At 48.7% G+C, this 22,016-nt stretch overlaps 1 protein-coding gene across 3 annotated transcripts in view; it reads left to right on the forward strand.

Moving 5' to 3' along the window:
- The first annotated feature begins 1,142 nt into the window (after positions 1-1,142).
- Positions 1,143-22,016, forward strand: part of CD99L2 (CD99 molecule like 2) — an 84,991-nt gene continuing 64,117 nt past the window's right edge. For all 3 annotated transcript variants that reach the window (XR_015769415.1, XM_028091958.2, XM_028091959.2), the window contains exon 1: positions 1,143-1,278. Coding sequence is in view for 2 of the 3 variants with exons in the window: in XM_028091958.2 (XP_027947759.1) it covers positions 1,212-1,278 (67 nt within the window). In the remaining variant the exon portion in view is untranslated. The remainder of the gene's footprint in view (positions 1,279-22,016) is intronic.

Raw genomic sequence — 22,016 nt, forward strand, 5'->3', positions numbered from 1 at the left:
AAGCCTGCGGCGGGCATTTTGCTGTTCAGGGCAGTGTTGGAATCTGATTACGCCCAACCCTGGAGATGGACTCCGTTAGCGGCGGTTCATGGGAAAGGACTGCAGCGCGTCTGTCGATCACTGAGCACGTTTTCACATCGACTCTGCAGATGTGAACTTGCGCTTTCATCGCATTCATCCATCCAAGCCTCCGGAGAGCTGACCCTGTCTCCCCCCCCTCGTCCTCCCTCCCCACCCCGGCCCGTGGCGCTGCGGCTCCAGGCCGCCCCCCCCTCCCTCTCGCCTGCCCCGGCGCCCCTGGCCTTGGGCTCATTTCCTCGAGACGTGCCGCTGTTTACCAACAGCGGGCAGCCACGAAAACGGCCCTTTTCTTTCATCTCCGGACGAGGTTCCACTACAGTTTCCTGCAGGGATCGGCGAGTGGGCGGGCAGCCAGCGGAGTGAAAGCAAGCTCAGTCACAGCGACTGGGGCAAGAGCACGGGTGCTGCGTCCTGGAGCCGCAGCTGGAGGGGCTCCCAGGGAACAGCCTTTTACCGGGAGGACGCCAAGTCCAGAAGGGGAAGAGCCCTGTCCAAGGTCACCCGGCTGGCAGAGCGCACCTGGCGTGTGCGCCGCCTCGGGTCCTGGCTCCGGGCCGGGAGGAGTCTGGCGCGCCGAGTGGAAATCACCGGACGCCCTGACCGCCCGCGCCTCCAGCTCCTCGGCCACTGTTGACACATTGCTCCGGGACCGCAGGCTCCCCTCTCGGGGACTGGGGAGAGGGAGCCGGCGGGCAACCGGCAACGCGCCGGCTCCCTCGCCCCAACCCAGGCCGCCTCACCCTCCGGGTGCCCCCGGGCCCCGCCCCTCGCGTACCAGCCCGCCCCCAGGCTAAGGACCGACCCCCAGGCCGCAGCCCCGCCCCTCGCGCAGCGACCCGGCCCCCGAGACTGCAGGCTCGCTCCGCCCCTCGCGCCACAGTCGCAGCCCCGCCCCACCTCACCTGGCCCCAGCCGGGCGCGCCCCCAGCACCAGTGCTCGTGCGTGCCCCTCCTCCGCCCTCCCGGGGCTGTGCGGCGCGCGCCGGCTCTGGGCGGGGTCCTGCAGTGGCGGCGGGGCTCCTCCTCCTGCGGCTCCTCCTCCTCCTCCGTCCCAGCGCCTCCCCGACCTCCCCCTCGGGCACTCTCGCGCTAACTGCGCTCCTCCGGGGCCTCTCCGCCAGCTCCCAGCCATGGTGGTCTGGCGCTCGGCGTTCCTCATCTGCCTCGCTTTCTCCTTGGCCACTCTGTTCCAGAGAGGTAAGGCGGGCGGGGGGCGCGCGGGGACCCCGCCCTGTGGGCTCGCGGGGCGGGGGCTTGGCGCCCCGCGGCCCCGTGGTGCGCATGAGCGGCCCGGCCCCCGCCTTGCTGGCCTGCGGCGGAGGCTTGCTGGCGGGTGGGCGGGGCTGTGCGGGGTAGTGGGGGTGCGATCCCCGGGCCCGCGGGGACTGACCTTGCCGCGTCCGTGTGGTCGGAGAGGAGAGACCGGGCTAGAAACAGCGGGATAAAATCCCCCTTAAAATCTTGAACAAGGTGTCACCACCGGTGACAACAGCTGTCTCCAGGAGACTGCTTTTGGGAAAACCTTGAAGAGAGCGCACTCATTCCCTTGAGCGGAGCTTCTCAAAATGTGTTTTGAGGCCACCTGCAGCAGAAGCACCTGGGGAGCTTCCTGGGCGTATTCCTACCCCCCTTTTGTCAGGATCTCTGCGGGGACGGGATGGGGGGGGGCGGCGATATGTTGTAGGTCTAACCAGCTCTCCAGGTGCTTCTGGTGCCCGCCCCAGTTTTCTGGCCGTTGGCGATTTTTGCCAAGGAGGTGGAGAGAGAAATGCTGTCGAATCAAGGGAGCAAGTTTCCTAAAAGACCCTCAGAACACCAAGTGTGGTCCAGGGCCTTCATAGGCATCACCTGGGACTTGTCAGGAATGCAGCACCTCAGGCCCCGCCCCTGACCTACTGAGTCAGATTCTGCAGTTTAGCTAGATCTCTCGGTAATTCGCAGGCACATTTGAGAAGCGTCTTAGAATAAATGCAGTGCGTAGTTAAAAATAGGCCCTCCAACGTGTACAGACAGAATCTTCTTACACTTATTTATATCCCATTTCCACATCAGAAAAAGGTTTGAGGAAAACACTGCAATTGAGCACAGAGTTGAGCTCTGAGCTCCCTGACGAGGAAGGCAAATTCAGCTAGTGAAAAACATGAGCTCAGCAGAAGCAAAACTTTGTCCTTGTACTGAGTTCTAGTGAGATTTATGTTACATATAGGGAACACTGGAAAACAGTAGGCAGTCTAAGGCAGTTTTGCAAAAGATGCAGAAATGTTTCTCATGTGGGCAGCCATCCTGGACTTGCTACAAGAGCCATTCAACATTCTACAAAGGCGTCAGGCTCTGTTCCAGACACGGATGATGCAGCAGTGAACAAGACTAAGACTCTGTCTTCATGGAGCTAATGTCCTGGTGGGGGGAGAAGACAAGCACAAACGTCACAATCTACATAATATATTGACAGTGCCATGAAGAAAAATAAAGCAAGTACAGGGTTGTTGAATTTTCTGTTTCATTTTGCTTCTTTGGGGTTAACATTTTAATTTTGTTATGATGCATTTGTGGGGAAAAAGTCTAATTACTTGATTTGCTTGCATCTAATGATACGGCAATTTTGAAAGTGGAAGCACAGAAAAGTTAGAAAAATGATACTCCCTTCAAGGCTATCTTCGGGAAGTCTTCAACATGATTTGCACATTGAGAAGGGGAGGAATAGAGGTAGGTCTCAGATTTTCACCATCACGTGTTTTACTAGGTGATTTAGGAGGTGGTGGAGGAGACCGAACCAGTGCAACCATTTTACAGATGAATCGGAGGCACAGGGAAGTTAGGGGGTAACTTGCCTCAGGTGGCAGAGTTAAGATTTGACCCCAGGCTTATCTGATTGCACAGTCGCTGCTTCTAAGCACCTGGAGGCTGCGCTCCTGCCTCGGGGAAAGTTCTCTGAACCTTGCTTGGTTTGCTCCACCCTATTATGCCTAACAACAAAGGCGTCTTGGTGGGGGCACCTGGAGTGTGTCACTCTCAGATCTGCGGCCCTGCTACCAGCTGCCACCTCCTGAGTGCTTGCTGTGTACCAGGCACTTCACATATCTTGGTTTTAGTTGCCTCAACAATTTTGCTGGTTAGGTATTAATGAGGGGTCCCTGGGCACAGAGCTTGGAAGAGATTGAGCCAGGATCCCACCCCGATAAGATTGCTACCTAGTGATCTTTTTAATTGTAATTAAGAGAACTGAACCGGAGGAAGCTTTTGCTTCAAGGTGGGGAACCTGCTTTGTGGCTCTTTTGTGCAAAGTAAGGTGACAAGTATGGGCTTTGAATTGCTGGTCTCTTCTGGGTATCCAGACAGTTACAGTTTGAGAGCTGCTGTGTCAAAACGAACAAACACAGAGCAGGTGCTTAGTTAGGCATCTGCTGCCTCTCTTGGAACCCCACAGTGGTGGATTGGGTGGGCCTGCGCCAGAGCCATTTTAGTCCTGGTCCTCAGTAGTGACCTATGACCGAGAAAGACAAGCAGCCCTCGGAAAGCACATAGAACCTCGAAGCATGATTCGTGAAATCCCCTCAGGCTCTGGCAAGTTGAGACAGACTTCAGGCTTCCAGAAGTTTAAAAGAGTGGTTACCAAGTCATCCCCGTTCTAATTTTGGATGGTTTTTTAGTCCAGTGTGTATTTTACTAGCTCTGAAAAAAATCCTCTGAGGACAAACATGTTGCCTGTATGCACTTAACAGAAATAGGAAGCTGATCTTTTATGCGGTGGGGAGAAGTCTCAGCGGTGCAGGTGGGCAGTAATGATAATGAAGCTTCCATTTCCCGAATGCTTTCCATGCACCGGGCCTTCAGTGCGCCACACACATTTACGCCTCGTAACCACCCCGAAGGGTTGGCACCATGACCCATCTCCTTTTCTTATGTCCTTTATGGCCATTTGCATATGGCCTTGAAAAGTAACTCGGTGGTGGGGCCCCTGAGTGGCTCAGTCGGTTGAGCATCAAACTCCTGATTTCGGCTCGGGTTGTGATCTCAGTGTTGTGAGACGGGGCCCTGCATCGGGTCCCACGCTTAGTGTGGAATCAGCCTGGGATTCTCTCTCCTCCCTCTGCCCTTTCCCCAGCGTGTGCACTCGTGCGCACTCAAAAATAAATCTCAAAAAAAAAAAAAAATAACTTGGTGGTAACCTATTTCTCAGATGAAAAATGAGTAGCCCAGTGAGGTTTAGGACTTGAACTCAGGTATGTCTGAATAACCAAAGCAGGGGTCATGAATGCAGATACCCCCAGGGTTGGGGCAGGTCATAGAAATGTGGAAAGTGGCCAAGAATAAGTGTGATGAATATGTAGGCAAGCCACCGGCTGCTGAGTACCTGCTCCCTTAAAGAGACACAGTGCAGACCTTGAAAATAATATGCTAAGTGAAAGAAGCCAGACACAAAAGTCCACATATTATCCCATTTATATGAAATGTTCAGAGATGGCAAATCCATAGAGACAAAAAGTAGATGAGTGGTTGCCAGAGGCTGGGGGTGGGGGGGCAGGGAATTGGGGAATGAGGAGTGACTGCTTAATAGGTGCAGTTTCCTTTTGGGGTGATGAAAATGTTCTGGAACTAGACAGAGGTGATGGTTGCACAGCCTTGTGAATGCCCTAAGAACCATTCAGTTGTACACTTCTAAAGGGTGAGTTGTATGGGGCGTGGATTATATCTCCATTGAACAAAAAATTCGCTGTAGTTCAAGCAGAACAAATGAGAGTGGAGGCAGCCTGTGATCCCTGGATTGGGGCTGATCTTTGATCCCTGGGGCTTGGTCGGGTAGGAGAGAGACAGGAGAGCAGAGTGGGCCCCATGTGTTGGTGGCGCTGAGATGCTAGGCTGGGATCCAGGCAGAAGCCCTGTGGGCCTACTCGGGATATTGCTTATGAGCCAGACAGGCCATAGGGGCACGTGCAGGCTTGGCTCAGAGTTGGGTAACCCCCTACCTCCACCCCCGAGGCTGTGCACCAGGTAGTCATTGCACTGGACTGACAGGGTCTGGGGACAGTTTGCCTTTTAGGGTCACATGTTTTGATTGGTTTTCGGTTCCGTTCCTTGCTGTCGCAGGTCACACCCCCCTCCCCCCTCCCCCCTCCCCCCTCCCCCCTCCCCCCTCCCCCCTCCCCCCTCCCATCATTTTGGACACCAGGTAATTAAAACATGTTTGTTTATTTAATGTGCCCCCCCCCCCCCCCGCAAATCACCCAAGAGCCAGCCTCAGCAGGTACTGAGGAAGGGGCTGAAGCTACTTCCAGGAGAGGTGGGGATGAGGAGGCCTTTTGGCTGCTCGGAGGGGGTTGGGGGGGAGCTGGTTTGGGTACTGGCGAGTTCAGGAAAGAGACCTTTCAGGTGCATTGACTTTCCTGGGTTCTTCCGCCACCTGGTGTTGGTGCCTTTCCTGCTGTGTGTCCACCCCCTACTCTTTGCACTTGGCATGTAGTCCTCTGCCGCTCTCCGTGTGCTTGGGGAGGCTTGGCTGCAGGGGATCCTGTCTCCCAACCCAGACTCGGCTCTCCCTGAGTCTTGCTCATAAGTTCACTGATTGGTCAATCTTGGTTTGCCTGTAGAAGCTTTACGTCATCCTAAACGCGCCCCTAACCGAAACATGTGGGAAATCCTTGGATGAAAGTAGGTGGTGTTCCAGACGGGGGTGGGTGGGAAGCCCTAATCTCTGGCACCTGTGACTGTTAGGTTACTTGTAAAGGAGAGTTAGGGTCGCTAATCAGCTGCATTTAAATAAGATTCTCCCGGGTTATCCTGGCCAAGTGAAAGACGGAGCCTTTTAAAGTTGGAAGATGGAGGCAAAGGAGTCAGAGCGAGTCAGAGAGCGACGTGATAGAAGATTTGAACCAAAGATGGAAGGGCTAGGAGCCAAGGGATGTACACACAGCCTCGAGAAGCTGAAAAGGGGGACGGACTCTCCCTGAGAGCTTCCAGAAGGAACGTTGCCCTGCTGACACCTTGGTTTTAGCCCAGTGAGACCTGTGTTGGACTTCTGGCCTCCAGAACTGTAAGATTAAAAAAAAAAAAGTGTGTTAAGTCTGTCGAAATTCGTTGTAGCAGCAAGAGCAACTAATGGGAAAACTAAGGGGTAGATACTAGCCTCCTCTTCATCCATTGAAAAGACTAGCTTGTGATGTTTTCTTACATTGTTTTGATTTTGCTACCTTAAATCAATTCCCACTATGCTGAGTTGAGGCGTTTAAATGTGCAGAAAACTGGATTGCAGTGGTGTTCTCAGTGTGCCAGTAGACGCTGAGAAGCCCCTTTGAGGGCCCTGAGAGACCGCTACATTCCTTTTGCTTGTGTTTGGCTTTTAAAAAAAAAAAACTTCACTTGGAAATTGGAGCCCGGGCCTGCAGTGCCCACCCCCCAGAGGCCTTTTCCATCTCCCCACCCCCTCCCTAGTCCCGATGGCTGCTGGAAGCAAGTGCAGTCTGGGCCCCGGGGACAGAGGGTTTCTGATCCGTCTGGGCCACTCCTGCCCCTTTGCTGAGGAGGAGGAGGAGGAGGAGGAGGAGGAGTGAGCGCCCTCCAGCCCGGCTTCCCCTAACTGTGCTGTTCCCTGGCTCCCCAGGCAGGTGGGGGAAGAGTACCAGAGCGGGAATGGTTGCTCCTGGACCTCCACGCCAGCTTCAACCAGTTTTGAGCTCTGTTTTTTTTTTAGTTTTCTGTCCAGGGAAGCTCATAAGATGTCACAGGGGTCTGCAGCTTTTAAAGCAACAAAAACACTCTGAAAACTGTGGTTGAATTCCACTGAGAGTGGTGCCCCTGCCCAGTGAACATCTATTTAAAGGGGAGGCTAGACAACATCTGGCTGGCAGTGCCAGGTGGTTCATGTGGGATTACTTTCCAAATTAGAGACGGTCCCCTCAGCAGGAAATACTGTTGCCGTGCGGAATTCACTACCACCAAAATAGTGCCCAGGCACGGACTGGGCTCGTTTTGACATTCTTCTTTTTATTTTTATTGCTGCTTCAGCTAGCCTGGGATGACAGAATTAACACAGAGCTCGCATTCCAGTGTGGCCCCACCATTTGCTGGCGACAGTTGCCTTATCTGCACCAAGAGGCTGCTGATCTCTGCTTTGTTGGCCTCACAGAATTGTTGGAATAGCCAATTCATTGCTAATGCAAACAGGTGGTGTGTTGTCAAGGTATTAGCGAAGTTAGGCTCCCTAGACAGGCCAAGAAGGCCACCTGCCTAAGGGGGTTCTGTGAGAATTTGGGGGTTCATGTTTACAGAAGCCTTTACTTGGCCTGAACGAAAATGCCCCTGAATTCCTGAGGTGGGCTCAGTCCAAGTGAGCAGGAGCAGCTCTAATTTAGGTGCTCTTTATAGCCCTTTGGCTTCCTACCTACAGAGTTCTGGGTTCTTTGGCAGGAGCGATCCCTTTTTTACCTTTCATCATTCATTTGGCTCCTCACACCAGCTCAAAAAAATGTAGGAATCCAAAGTAGTGCCTAAAAAGAAACAAACAAAAAACATGTTTTAATCTTTTATTCATCACCTAAAATATAGCACGTGGACTTGTAGTTTGGGGCTCCAATTTATTTCTTCCCAACACTTTGCTTCCTACCTTCCTACGCCCTGAAAGTGCCCCTGGTCAGGGTCAGCAGTGGGTTCCTATTGCTAAACCTGAGGGTCATCTGCCACCCTCTGATCACTTTCTTCCAGGCTTGTCACCTCTCTGACCTCAGGGCCTGTGGGAATGCCTCCAATGTCATCCTTGGTGGACTTCTTTACCTATACATACATACTTGCAAGTATATACTATACTTGCTTCCCGGGTGCTTTCACCAGCTTCGTGGCTTTAAATTAAATTCTGTCTGCGGTGCTTTTGACTCTTCAGTTTCTATTCCCAGCTGTGATAGCTCTTTGCCTCCAGACGCCTACATTCACCGTCTACGTGGTGGCCCGGTGCCCTGCTAGTGGTTAGGTTATTGAAGTCCTTCAGTTCGCTCCACCCACCAGCGGAATCTTGGCCCTTCCCCTAGCGTTCCTGGACCTCCCCATTCTCCCCATAATCTGGCAAGCATGGGGAGCATGCCTTGTGCAGCTGTGTTCAATTATTTTGACTATTACCCCTGCTAATAGGCCTCTCAGAAGGGCCCCGGTGCATACCTGAACTTCTCATCTTCTCCGACCTTCTCCTCCCACCTGAGTAACTGGCAGCCCCATCCTGCCCGTGGCGCTGGCCACTCCTTCAGGGCTCTCATTCTGTCACACCCCACTTCTGATCTGTCTGCAGACTACGCTGTGATCACCGTCAGAATCCTTCAGACTCCCACCTGGCTCCCTCTCTTGGCTGGGCCACCATTCCCCCTCTTTGGAGCCCGGGCAGTGACCTCCCAAGTGGTCTCTTCCAGAGTCCACTCCTGGCCCCTGTAGTTCAGTCTCCACACCACAGCTAGGTGATCTAGAAACCGAAGCCGTCCTATCCCTCTGCCCAGAACCCTCTGATGGCTTTGAATTGTGATGGAAATAAAGTGCAGACCCTTACTGTGGCCTACAAGTCCCAACAGAGGCCCTCTGGCCTCAGCTCCCACCCCTGCCCAGCACTCCCCTCTGGCTAGAAGGTCCTTCCCCCAGATAGGTGCATGTGCTCTCCCTCTCTTCCTCTCAGATGCCCCCACCTTAGGCTGTCCCTGACCCCCCCCACCCCGCACCTGAACTAGTACCCGAAATACCCTTCTATCCCCAGCTGGCTTGAGTTTGATATTTTCTGTCTGCCTGCCACCTTGCCCACTGTCTTCTCTCTGCCACTAGACTTTTGCTTCACAAGGGAAGGGACTTGGTTTTTGTCTGCTTTGTCACCAGTATCTAGAACAATCTCTGGCACAGGGACTGGGCAGGAAATGGATGGCTTGGACACAGCAATTGAACATCCAATTAAAGAGCTATTTACAGGATCTGGGCCACATTAAGGGAGACCAACAAAGGGTGGTGAAGCAACATGGGGAGTGTTTTCCACCCAGGGCTTCAAGGGGAGGAAGGGGTCCTGGCATCCTGGATAGTTAGGGTTGTAGCAGCTGGATAGGCCTCCTGCAGGGTGGGAGCTCAGACAATAGACGTGGCAAGTATCCCCCAACCTCCAGTCTTTGCTTCTGCCTCCCATGGCTAAACCCATGGGTCCCGAACTGTGTACGCAGGTGCCCTGGGGCACTGCTGCAGACTCTGGGTGATGCCACGGATGGTTTTAAGTTTTGAGGAAAATGCATCAAACTCCACTTTGAACTGGTTGGAACTAAGTACGTTATAAACAGAGCTGTTAGGCCTCCCTGGTGCTCTGACGTCTGGTTGGCTTCAGTGCATCGGGTCCCTTAGTGTCTCGTGGCTTTTTCACTTAGAGAGGTGCCGGCCTAATCATCAGCTGATGGACATTTGGGCAGTTTCTACCCTTTGACTACCGAGCTTGGTGTTCTTATGAACATGTGTCTCTAAGTCTTCGAAAACCTGTTTTCAGTTCCGTGGGGTGTGTATCCTAGTGCATGGCCTTTTATGACCTAGCCTTAGAAGTCACAAGGCGTCTCTTTTGCTGCATTCTGTAGGCTATGAGTCACTTAAGGATAGTCCAGATTCAAGGTGAGAATATCTACCTCCCTTCTCGTTGGGAGAATGTCAGAGAATTTTTAGCCACGATTTAAAACTGCCACACAAATCCGCTGGGATTTCAGGATCCAAATGAAATGCTGCCTCCTCTGTGGAGGTATTAACTGCTTAGAGCTCTGTCATTTTGTGTACTTGTCTGACTTCTGGTTCTTTTATGAAATCATTGCCATTTTGCATGTTATTGTACTTGTTGATAGCTCTGCATCTGCCTCTTCCTTGATGCCACCCCGCTGTCATGTTGTCAGCTCTCAGGGTGTTTCCCCAGTGAGGGGGATGATCTCGCTGGCTTTGAAGGTCTTTCCTGCGCTGATGTTCTCGGGAGCTTAATTTGGCCTTACTGGCCCAGGCTTTCTCCACGGGAAGGGGAGCACAGTGCCCAGCCTGCAACCCCCTTGGAAGTGCTTGCAGAGTGGGAGATTCAAGGGCTTTGGATGATCTCAGTAAGGTAGGGCATTTGCTTTTGTCCCCCTCTGTTTTTTTTTTCTTTTTTTAAAAAGATTTTAGGGCGCCTGGGTGGCTCAGTTGGTTAAGCGACTGCCTTCGGCTCAGGTCATGATCCTGGAGTCCCGGGATCGAGTCCCACATCGGACTCCGTGCTCAGCAGGGAGTCTGCTTCTCCCTCTGACCCTCTTCCCTCTCGTGCTCTCTCTCACTCTCTCTCAAATAAATAAATAAAATCTTTAAAAAAAAATAAAAAGATTTTATTTATTTGAGACAGAGAGCATGAGCTGGGGGAGAGGGAGAGGGAGAGGGAGAAGCAGACTCGTGCTGAGCCAGGAGCCTGACGCGGGACCTGATGCCATGACCCCAAGATCATGACCTGAGTCGAAGGCAGATGCTTAACCATCCGAGCCACCCAGGCGCCCCTACCCTCTGACTATTTCTACTTGGAGAAGATTCACAGAGGGTTGAGCACTTTCTGTCCTGGGTAGAGGCTGTTGAGCAGAGTTTCTCCACTATGGCACTATTGACATTTGGAGGGGGATAATTCACCAGGAGTGGGCTTCCCTGTGTGTTGTAGGATATTGAGCAGCATCCCTGGCTTCTACCCATTAGATGCCAGCACCACCCCCGCCCCCTAAATCTTGCCAACCCAAAATGATTCCAGACACTGCCCAGTGTCCTCGGTGGACAGAGCCGTCCCGGGTTGAGACCCACTGCCCTAGAGATAGACCTGTTCTTTATAATTCCACCCTCTGTTTTCAGTATTCCTCACGAGTCCCTAAAGTTTTCTGTTATTGTCATGTTGCTTCCAGATAGACATGTTGGCCTAAATCCGATCACAGCCAATGTGTGGATTGGCATCCGCTTGAGCTGACTCTCGGCTCCTTGGCGAGCTTTGTGCTCATCCTAGGTATGTCACCGGTCTCCTTAGGTAGTTATTGTCTGCATGGATTTCCACAGATGGCTGGTCCCATCCAGTGTGTGTTGGTCCTCATTAGTTGCACTTTTAGATGGTGACCTTGTCTTTTTAAGTACATTTTATGATTTTCTGATAACCAGTGAGGAAAAAATGTACAGAAAAATGAGCCAAAGACTTGACCAGGCCATTCATAGAAGAGGAAATCAAATAGGACAACAAACATATGAAAAGATGTTTAACCTCATTAATAATCAGCTGCAAATTAAACTATAATATAAAATGACATGCCCTCCAATACGCCAAAAATTATAATAAAGCCTGACAATTCCAGGCACTTACATGGTTACAAGAGTAATATGTATTCTTTGTGGTTAACTTGGAAAGTGCAGAAAAGTGTAGAGAAAATGCAAACCCCATAACCCAGGGTTAAGCAGTGTTACCATATTGGAATATAGTATTTCAGTAATATTTATTCTGCAGGAATATAGATTGCACATTATTGGTCTTGAACTGTGTGTATAGCTTTTACCTTTATTGTGAAATATAACATAGATACAGAAAAGTGAGCGAGGTCTTCAACAAGTATAAAGTGAAAATCTCTGTCCTCACCAAGCAGGTTGAGAAACAGAAGGTTGATACTATCCCGGTAGGCCTCCGTGTGCCCCGTCTTGATCACAGTCCCCTCTCCCCGACAGAGGTGACCACCAGCCTGATTTTTGTGCCGTCATTTTCTACTTCCACCACCCATGTATGTGGCCCTAAACAATACAGCTTCGTTTGACCTGTCTTTTAACCTTACAGAAATGGAATCACAGTGTATGTAGGCTTTTGCGTTTTGCCTCTTTCCACCCACATTTTGCTAATGATCTGTTGTGTGTGTTTGTAGTTCTTTCATTTTCATTGCTGTGTATTATTCTGCTGTTTGAAGGTACTGTAAGTTTTTGTAACGCATTGTCTTACTGATGCATATTTCGATAATTTCCTGTTTCTTACCACGTCGAGCAGTGCTGTGCCATTAACATACATAAAGTTTCTCTGGGAAAGTGGTTCTCAGACTGTGGTCTGGGAACCCTTGGAAGGCCCCGGAGACGTTTTCAGGGGGTTTACGAGGTCCACCTATTTTCATAATAACACTAAGATGCGAATTGCCTTTTGCACCCTCCTTTTCTCATGAGTGTACGGTGGAACTTTCCAGAGTTGATGTGGCATGTGCTATCATTGCTGTAATGGCTAATGGGATGTGTGTTTGTGTAGTCTTGTGTTTTAAAGTTTCTCTGCTTTAATTTCTAATATCCTAAATATCAGTGGATATAACCCACTTAAACACAAGGTCTTTGAGATTCTCCCTTTTTTAGTATATAGAGTCTTAAAGCCATAAAGTTTGAAAATTGCTGTTCTGAGGTTCTATTTAGTAACATTTCTGGGTTATCCAGTATTTGTAATTTCAGTCTTACAGGTGATGCTACACTATCTTCCAAAGTGTTTATACCAGTTTATCTCCCCATCAGCAGTGTATAAAAGCCTCTGTTGTAGGGCGCCTGGGTGGCTCAGTGGTTAAGCGACTGCCTTTCTTTAAAAACAACAATAACAACAACAAAAGACTTCTGTTGTACCACGGTATCACCGACATTTGGTATAGTGAGACTATAGTATTACATTAATACTGGTGGGTTTGTAATTTTATATTATTGGGGTTGGATTTACATCTCTCTGCTTACAAATGAGGTTGAGCATCTTTCCATATATTGTCCAATTTGATTTCTTCTTTTATGAATTGCCTGGTCAAGTCTTGGCTCATTTTTCTCTTTTTCTATGGTTCTCACTTGTGGTGCTTTATTTCCTCTTGTGCTTGGCTATTCTTGGCTGTGTACTGCTCATTGTCCTGGCAGTATATATGTGGGGATTCTTTGAAGTAGGCACATTTTTCCTCCTTCATCCAGAGATGTGTATTTGATTTTGCCAGGCGCCTTGGGACGTTCTCAATCTGGGATCACCTAAAACAGGATCCTTCCCTTTCCCCCCCTACAGTCCTCTGGAGGCTGAACTGGGGAAGGGCAAGTTTGTTTCTGAGTCGCCCTGACCTCAAGGGTGTAGCCCTTTGGGGTCCCAGTTTAATGTTGGGAGGATTTTCTGTTCGATTTCCTCGATTTGGGTGGCCATGGGCCCAGGCTTCAGACCCTTTGGCCTGCCTCAGAAGGTTGTGGAAACAACTTTATCCAGACTGGCAGGTGCCTTCAGGGCAGACAGCTGAGTGTGCATGGTAGTTTTTTACCATCTTGGCAGTTCTTCAGTGCTTTTAAGGGGATGTTCTTAAAATCAGCCATTTTGGGCGCCTGGGTGGCTCAGATGGTTAAGCGTCTGCCTTCGGCTCGGGTCACGATCCCAGAGTCCTGGGATCGAGTCCCACATCGGGCTCCCTGCTCCTTGGGAGCCTGCTTCTCCCTCTGCCTCTCTCTCTCTCTCTCTCTCTCTCTCTCTCTCTCTCTCTCTCTGTCTCTCATGAATGGATAAATAAAATCTTTAAAAAAAAAAATCAGCCATTTTGGTTGTTTTTAATTGGAAGGTTAGTCCATATCTATCCTGCCATTACTAGAAATGCAAGTTGGTATATATATGTGCATGTGTGTGTATCTTTATCCTGTTTATGTAACCTTATGTTTTCAAGTAAAATTGTTTTGAATGTCTGATTTTTTTTGATGGATATTGCAGTGGACTCTAGGTCTTTGCTCTTATGAATTGCATTTCAATAACTCTGTCAATAAATAAATATCAGTACATTTCAATAAAAAACATAGTATTTGGTTAAGGATAATGGTACCTAATCCCGGGGTGGCTGGGAGAGGTGGGAGAGAGAAGCTCTGAATCTTAGTGCTCAGTTCATGCCAGTTACTGTTACTGTTACTCTCCCATGTGCACGTGGAATGGCTAAGGGGGCATGTGGAGCAGGCCTGCCTAACGGCCTCGGTCTTTTCTGTGGAGGGAAGACAAAGACCAGTCTTGTACTGAGAGCGTGAGGAGCCAGCTTGAGCATTAAGGTTGGAAGGAGTAATGTCGGAGGACAAAGGAAGCCGATTCAGGAAACTCGGATTGCCAAGGCACCCTGAGGGCCTGGCTCGAGTCACGTACCCAGAGCTGGCCGCTGTGCCGGTGCCAATCAGCACGGGGACGTGAGGCCCGCGACAGCAGCTTGGCACCAGCCCAGAATGCAGCAAGGCGGAGCCCGCTCCCTCCCGCCAAGTGTTAATTAAGTGCTGCTTGGGTGCCAGGCACCCCAGTTGGTGCTGGGCCAACAGCGATGACTCAGGCACTGGCCCTGCCTCCAGGAGCTCCCAGTCCAGTGGGACGCGAGGGCGTGTTCCCCTGTCGGTGCTGGCGATCGGTAGGGGCGCAGGACCACACGTTGTGACACGGATCACTGGTGCCACCTTGAGTCTCCGCCATGGCTGAGCTGGGACGGCGCCACATGAGAAAGGCGGAGGAGCGCGTCGAAGGCCCCCGAGGAGAACAGGAAGGGGATGGCAGAGGGCTGCCTGGCAGGCTCTCCGGGTCTGCTGGGGCAGGCACTCAGGCCAGGGTTGAGAACATAGAGGGGACACCGGCCAGCGGGGCTTCCAAGGCAGGGCAGTTTCCGTCCAGAGCGGGGATGGAGTTACCCGTAGCAAAGTGAGGGGAGGCGGGGATGTTTGAGATGAGGAAGGGGGTGAAGGGCTGAGGGCAGGCTCTGGAGGATACCCAGGCCACAGATGCCAGCCTAGTCCAGGATGACCTGGGGTAGAAAGAGAACCCAGCCACTGCCAGGCAGCTCCACTCTGCTCCGTGACTAGGAGGGAATGTGCTAGAAGCCAGAAGAGGACAGCCTCAAGGAGAGGGGCAGCAGCTAGGTGACTGCGGTCTCAGAGGAGGGAGGGCTGTCTGAAAGTGAGGGTGGGTTTTTTGGGTGGCCCCGACCTTTCCTCTAGAAGAGGAAACACGGGCAGAAAATCACAGAGGGACTGGCGCACGGCCACAGATGGGACCTTTATACCCACCGCCTCTGAAGGGCAGGAGCCTGTGTGTGACAGGTTGATTTCCCTTCTCCTGCATTTTAAAACAATTCCATTCTTCACATACGGCACAGTTCAGTGGTTTTTAGTACATTTGTGGAGTTGAGCGACCATTACCGCCACTGAATTTTGGAACAGTTTTTCACCCTGAAGAGCAACCCCACACCTTTTAGCATTCTCTGTCCATCCTCCGCCCACCCTGGCGACCACCGGTCTCCTTTCTGTCTCTCTGGATTTCCCAGTTCTCGACATTCCATATAAACCGAATCCTACGATATTTGTCCTCTTGCGACTGGTGTCTCTCGTTTAGTGCAATGTTGGCAGCGTTCTTCCATGTTCTAGCTTGCATCTGTGCTTCGTGCCTTTTTGTGGCCAAGTAGTATTCCACTGTGTGGGCATAGCATTTTATTCATCCATTCCTCAGTTATAGACATTTGGGTTTCCACTTGTCTGCTATGAATACTGCAATAAACATTTGTGTACACGTTTCTGTGTGGACTTAAGTTTTCAGTTCTCTTGGGTGGAATTGCTAGGCCATGTCGTAACACGGTTTAAGGAACTGTCAGGCTGTTTTTCCAAAGCTTCCATATCATTTTACATTCCCATCAGCAATATGTGTGGGTTCCAGTCCCTTCACATTCTTGCCAGCACTTTTATTTCGTTGTGGTTTTTTTTCCTTTTATTTATTTTTTAGAAAAAAACCTAATGAGTGTGCGGTAGTATTTCCTTGTGGTTTTGGTTTGCATTTCCCTAATTACTAATGAAGTTGAGCATCCTTTCGCGTGCTTGTTGGCTCATGTCCTTGAGTGAAAGTCCAGTGCAAAGGGCATTAAACTGGGGACAAGGAGGCCTGGAGCTCACCCTGACCCTACCCCAGCTCACAGTGGGTGTTCCACATTTCCTTCCTTGATTCTGCTCCCTCGTCTGAGAACCTGCTCAAGTTTGCATTCACCCTGCAACAGCTCTGCCCCCTGCCTCCCCTTTCAGCTGGTACCCTTTCTCCTGCCTTCACATTTCGACTCCCTGCACTTCCTCCTCCTCTCCCTTGATTTCTCCAACTGGAAAGTGGCTTCTGTCATCTGCCCCAACGGTCTACTGAAAGGTTTCACTAAGGCCGCAGGATAAATGCATTTTTTTAAAGTTGGTTGTCAAAGTAGCAGGTCCCAGACCATTGATGCCGGTGACCTGTCTGGGGGGTGGAATGAGAAGGAAGAGTATGACTCTTCTTCTGACTGTGGACTTATTTGGGAATATGCATATATGGAGCCTCTTGAATTAGTTTAGCAGAGAGCAGCCAATGGAAGGAGTGGGGCATAGAGCTGATAAGTGAGAATGGGTGGTGTGAAATGTCTAGACTGGTGACGCCCAGACCGTGGGCCCCAAAGACCTTTGGATTGACATTGGGGATGAGCGTTGTCTGTAGACAACAGTGATGCAGCTGGGTCAAAATGTTTTTAGATGTTACTCTGATTTAAACATTGGAGAATTTTGGAATCTGATAGAGTAATTTAAGAAAGACCTGCTCTTTTTGTGAAATGACCTGTTTCCCCATGCGTTTCCACCATATATACTAAATATACTTTAGGGTCAACTTCTCAAATTAATAAAAGCCCATTGGGATTTCGATTGGAATTGCATTGACTTTTGAAGAGCCCATTTTTTTCTTTTCTCTTTAACAGTATTGAATTTTCCCGTCCAAACACAAGGCTTTCCTCTCTAATTCTATGTTCTGTTTGTGTTTTTTTTTTTAACTTTCTTCATGTTTATAATTCACATTTCCTGTTACTTATTCCCAAGTACTTTATAGCATATACTCCTATTGTAAATGGCCTCTCCTTTTCCCATTAAATTTCCTAAGCGATGGTGGTTGTCATCTGAGAAAGCTGATTTTTTTGTGTGTGTCTGTTTTCATTACCAGCCACCTTCCCGAACCCTCTTTTAATTTCTTCTAGGTTTTCACTTGACCATCTTGGTATTTCTAGGTATATAATCCTATAATCTGCAAATAGTGATGGCTTTGCCTCTTCTTTTCCAGTATTTTTTCCCCCTTTGTGATCTCTTATCTGAGCCTACTGGCTAGCGCACCCAGAACCATGGTAAATAATAGTAGGGCTCAAGGGCCTCCTTGATTGTTCCTGATTTTGGTTAAGGATAAATCCTTACTCCTATTTTACTAAGGATTTGGGGCTTTTTTTTTTTTTTTTAAATCAGAATTAGACACTGAATTTTCCCAAGTGATGTTTTGGCATCTCCTAGATTGTCTGTTCCCCTTGAACCAATTAATATAGTAAATTACATCACTAGATCCTTCCTTAGTGAGCATCCTGGTGATCCTTGACAAGGCCACTGTAGTTTGGATGTATTCTTTTTGAATATCTAACTGGGTTCTGTTTATGTATACTCTAACTTTATTATTGAAGTAAAATCAGTATATGACGTGTTTCCGGTGTACAACATACTCCTTCAGTATTTGTAGACACTACAAAGTGATCACCACAGTAAGTGTACTTACCATCCGTCGCCATACAGTTGACCCCTTTTCACTCACCCCTGCCACCCTTCCCCTCTGATAACCACCAGTTTGTTTTCTATATCAACAAGGAATGGTTTTGTATTGTTTATTTTTTTAGATTCCACATGTAAGTGAAATCCTGTATTTGTCTTTCTCCGTCTGACTTATTTCACTTAGCGTAATACCCTCAAGGTCTATCCGTGTTGTCACAAATGGCAGTATTTCCCTTTTATGGCTGAGTAATATTCCAGTGTGTGTGTATGTCACTTTTTTTTTATCCATTCATCCATCGGTAGACACTTAGGTTGCTTCCGTGTCTTGGCTATTGTAAACAGTGCTGTTATAAACATAAGGGTGCATATATCTTTTCAAATTAGTGTTTTCATTTTCTTCACATAAATATCCACAAGTGGAATATCTGGATCATAGGGTAGTTCTTTAACTTTTTGAGGAACCGCCATGCTGTTTTCTGTAGTGGCTGCCCCAGCTTACATTCCCACCAACAGTGCATGAGGGTTCCTTTTTTCCCCCCACATCCTCACCAACACTTGTTTCTTGTATTGTTGATTTTAGCCATTCTGACAGGTGTGAGGTGATAGCTCATTGTGGTTTTGATTTGCATGTCCCTGATGATCAGTCATGTTGAGTATCTTTACATGTGTCTGTTGGCCATCTGGATGTCGTCTTTGGAAAAATGTTCATTTAGATCCTCTGTTCATTATTTTTATTTTTTGAAGTGTTTATTTTAATTCCAGTTAGTTAACAGGGTGTTATATTAGTTTCAGATGTACAATATAGTGATTTCACCACTTCCATACATCACCTGGTGCTCATCACAACAAGTGCACTCCTTAATCCCCATCACCTATTTAACCCAACTCCCATTCTCCTCCCATCTGGTAACCAACGGTTCTCTATAACTAAGAGTCTGTTTCTTGCTTTGTCTCTGCCCCCCCCCTTTCTTCCATTTGCTTGTTTTTAAAATTCTGCATAGTAGTGAAATCCTATGATATTTGTCTTTCTCTGACTGACTTATTTCACTTAGCATTGTTCTGCCCATTATTTTTATTTATTTATTTTTAAAGATTTTATTAGAGAGAGAGAGAATGAGAGAGAGCACGAGAGGGAAGAGGGTCAGAGGGAGAAGCAGACTCCCCGCTGAGCAGGGAGCCCGATGCGGGACTCGATCCCGCGACTCCAGGATCATGACCTGAGCCGAAGGCAGTCGCTTAACCAACTGAGCCACCCAGGTGCCCTCTGCCCATTATTTTTAAATCAGTTTTGGTTGTTTGTTTTTTTTTGCCATTGAGTTGAGTTCTGTATCTATTTTGGAGACTAATCCCTTATCGGATATATTGTTTGCAAATATTCTCTTCCATTCAGTAGGTTGCCTTTTTATTTTGTTGGTGGTTTCCTGTGCTGTGCAGATTTTTTGTTGTAGTCCCGCTTGTTTCTTTTTGCTTGTCTTTGCTTTGTGAGTCAGCCAAAAATCTCAACACCAAGACCAGTGTCATACTTATGATATATCTATATCCAAAAGTGAAATTAGTTTATAGTGTACTTTTTCTGTGCCACTTTTTCCAGGTGTCATTAAAAAGTGGGAAGTTTTTCTCATTGCTCTGGAAAATTTGAACAGTAGAGAAATCCTCTGTCTTTTGATGACTGAGAGAATTCGCCTGTAGATTAAGCCTGGTTGATTGTTTTAGAGGAACAGTTCAGACAGCTTTCCCATTTCTCCTTGTTGTGTTTGCTCTGTTTAGGTTTTCTCTTCTTGACTGATTTTTTGAAAATTCACCTAGTTTTAGAATGATATCCTTTTAGTGCAATTGAATATAAGCTCCATAAAGGCAGGATTTGGGGGGTCTGTTTTGTTGACTGTTGTATTCCCGGGACCTAGAACAGGGTAGGGCACGTAGAAGGTGCTTATAAATATTTGTCAAATGAATGCGTGGGAATCCATGAATAATGCCAGGTTTTTGCCTCCATGGACAAGAGTTGTAAAAGTTTTGATCATTTTTTTTAAGGGTGCAAGTCCCCTCTTAGGGGGAGAGAAGCCAGATTCGTCTCCCCCTTCTTCATAACAGTGTTGGGTACCAGAAGACATCGGGGCAGTACGTCTACATAGATCTGAGGGGAAAGGTGTGCGATCCAAGTTGTCTTTCTTCCAGAGAGGTGACACAAAGGCATTCTGAAAAACATAAGGCTTTCTGGACAGAAATGTCGATAGCAGCCTTCTTTGTAATTACCAAACACTGGCATCGTTTGCTGTCCTTTGAATGAGTGGATGAACAGACTGTGGTACATCTGCCCCATGGCATAGTACTCAGCAATAAAAGGGAACAAGCTACTGATCCGCACGACAACCTGGATGAATCTCAGAGCCATTATACTGTATAAAAGAAGCCACTCTCAAAAGAACACATACTGTATTATTCCATTTCTGTGACATTCTCGAAATGTCGTTATAGAGATGGAGAACAGATTAGTGGTTAGGGGCAGCATGAGGGATCTTTTGAGGTCATGGAACTGTTCTTTATCTTGACTGTGGTGATGGTCACATGAATCTACACCTATGACGACATTGTATGGAACTTAATAAATGCACCTAACGAGTGCAAGTAAAACTAGGAAAACCTGGATAAGATGAGTGGACCATAGTAATGTGGACATCCCAATTGTGATCATATACCATAATTTTGTGTAATAGGACTTTTGGGAGAAAGTAGGCAAAGTGTACAAGAGATCTCTTTGTATTCTTTCTTACAACTCTATGTTAATCTACAGTTATCTCAAATTTCAATTAAATGCTTTTTGGGAGTTACATATTTGCTCAGGAACCCTTTTGGAGGGAGACATGTACTTAATAACATGAAACAGTCAAGCAAGAGGTGATTCACAATGATTCAGAAAAGGGGAGGCCAAGAAAGGGAAGAGTTGGCAGTACACCCTTTCAACAGATCTCAGGCCCCCTCTGCTCCCAGAGAATGTCCGCTCACCTTTCCAAACCTAGCTTCCCTGCTACCCCTCCCTAAAGCCCACCAGGCAGAGCAGGTGACCTCCTTTGTGGACGTCTCTGCCTCTGGACTGTGGTCAAGAACACTGCATTTATCCTCGCTTCTCTCTCCCCCAGTCTTTGGTACCTGGGAAGTCTTCAATGTTTGGTGAGTAAGTCCTCCTGTGCTAACTTTCTGGTTCCATAATCCTATCGGAAGCATTCACTGAAGGATTTCCTTTACACGAAAGCTCCCTAGGTCATTGAAAAAATACAATTGAGCAAGACCCAGCAGCCCCTGGAAGTACACTCTGTTCGTGCTTGGACAGTCAGGCTCGGGCCCTGGTTAGAGGCCAGATGTATTTATGGTGAGCAAGACCTCTGCCCTATCCCTCCTCCTCATGCCCAGGGTGCTTGCTTGCTTCTCGCTCTTTCTCCCTCCCCGTATTATGCAGGCCGGCGTGGATAGGAGACCGGGCAGCTGGACTCCAGTCTGGTTCCCTGCGGTGTCTGAGTAGAATCACTTTCACGCCGGCTTCCCCGCGAACACGTCCTCTTGAAATGCAGTTTCATTTTTTTTTTAATGGCTTTAAAAATGGAGCTATGGTTCACGTATTGTAAAATTCACCCCTTTAAAGTGTACAGTTCAGTGGCATGTGGGCCATGCACAGAGTTGTGCGACCATCACCTCTGTCTAGTTCCAAGACTTTTGCATCACCCCAGATGCAAATGGGAGGCCTAGAGCCATTAGCTGGCACTCCACATCCTCCCCTCCCCAGCCCCTGGCAACCACTAACAAGCTTTCTGTCTCTAGGCACGCACCTATTCCGAATGTGTTACGTAAATGGAGTCAGGCAGCGTGTGGCCTTTCGTATCTGGCTGCTTTCACTTAGCGTAAGGTTTACCAGGCTCATACGGGTTGCAGCGTGGCTCAGGCTTTCATTCCTTTTTATGGCCAGATAATATTCCATTGCACAGAGAGACCATTCCCACTAGAGTTCTGCTCTACGAGGACACCACTTGTAGTTGCCTTGGCCTCGGATATTTCCCTGGGGCACCTTGTCATGCTCATCAGTAACTGTTTGTCGGATGAATGAAAGGAAGTTGCTGGTTTCCCCCAGTGTCTGGTGGTTCTTGGTGTCTGCTCAGTGGAGACTCAGCTGGGATTCCTCTCCCTGGCCTGGGAGATGGGCCGCGTGCCCAGAGGTTGGGAGTGGGCACGGTGTGGCGGGGAGATGTGCTCCTGAGCTTGGCTCCTTCCAGTGTTTTCTCTTGTTACTATTTTTACTGGAAACATGTCCTATTTAGAAATTAACACGCATGGGTGGGGGGGAAGAAATTAACACTGGGAGACTTGACATCTTTAAGATACGGCATCCTCCCAGGCACAAG

The sequence above is a fragment of the Eumetopias jubatus genome, unplaced genomic scaffold (assembly GCF_037043125.1).
Source record: "Eumetopias jubatus isolate StellerSeaLion01/CBP00866 unplaced genomic scaffold, mEumJub1_p1.0 scaffold_11, whole genome shotgun sequence".
NCBI classification, from domain to species: Eukaryota; Metazoa; Chordata; class Mammalia; order Carnivora; family Otariidae; genus Eumetopias; species Eumetopias jubatus.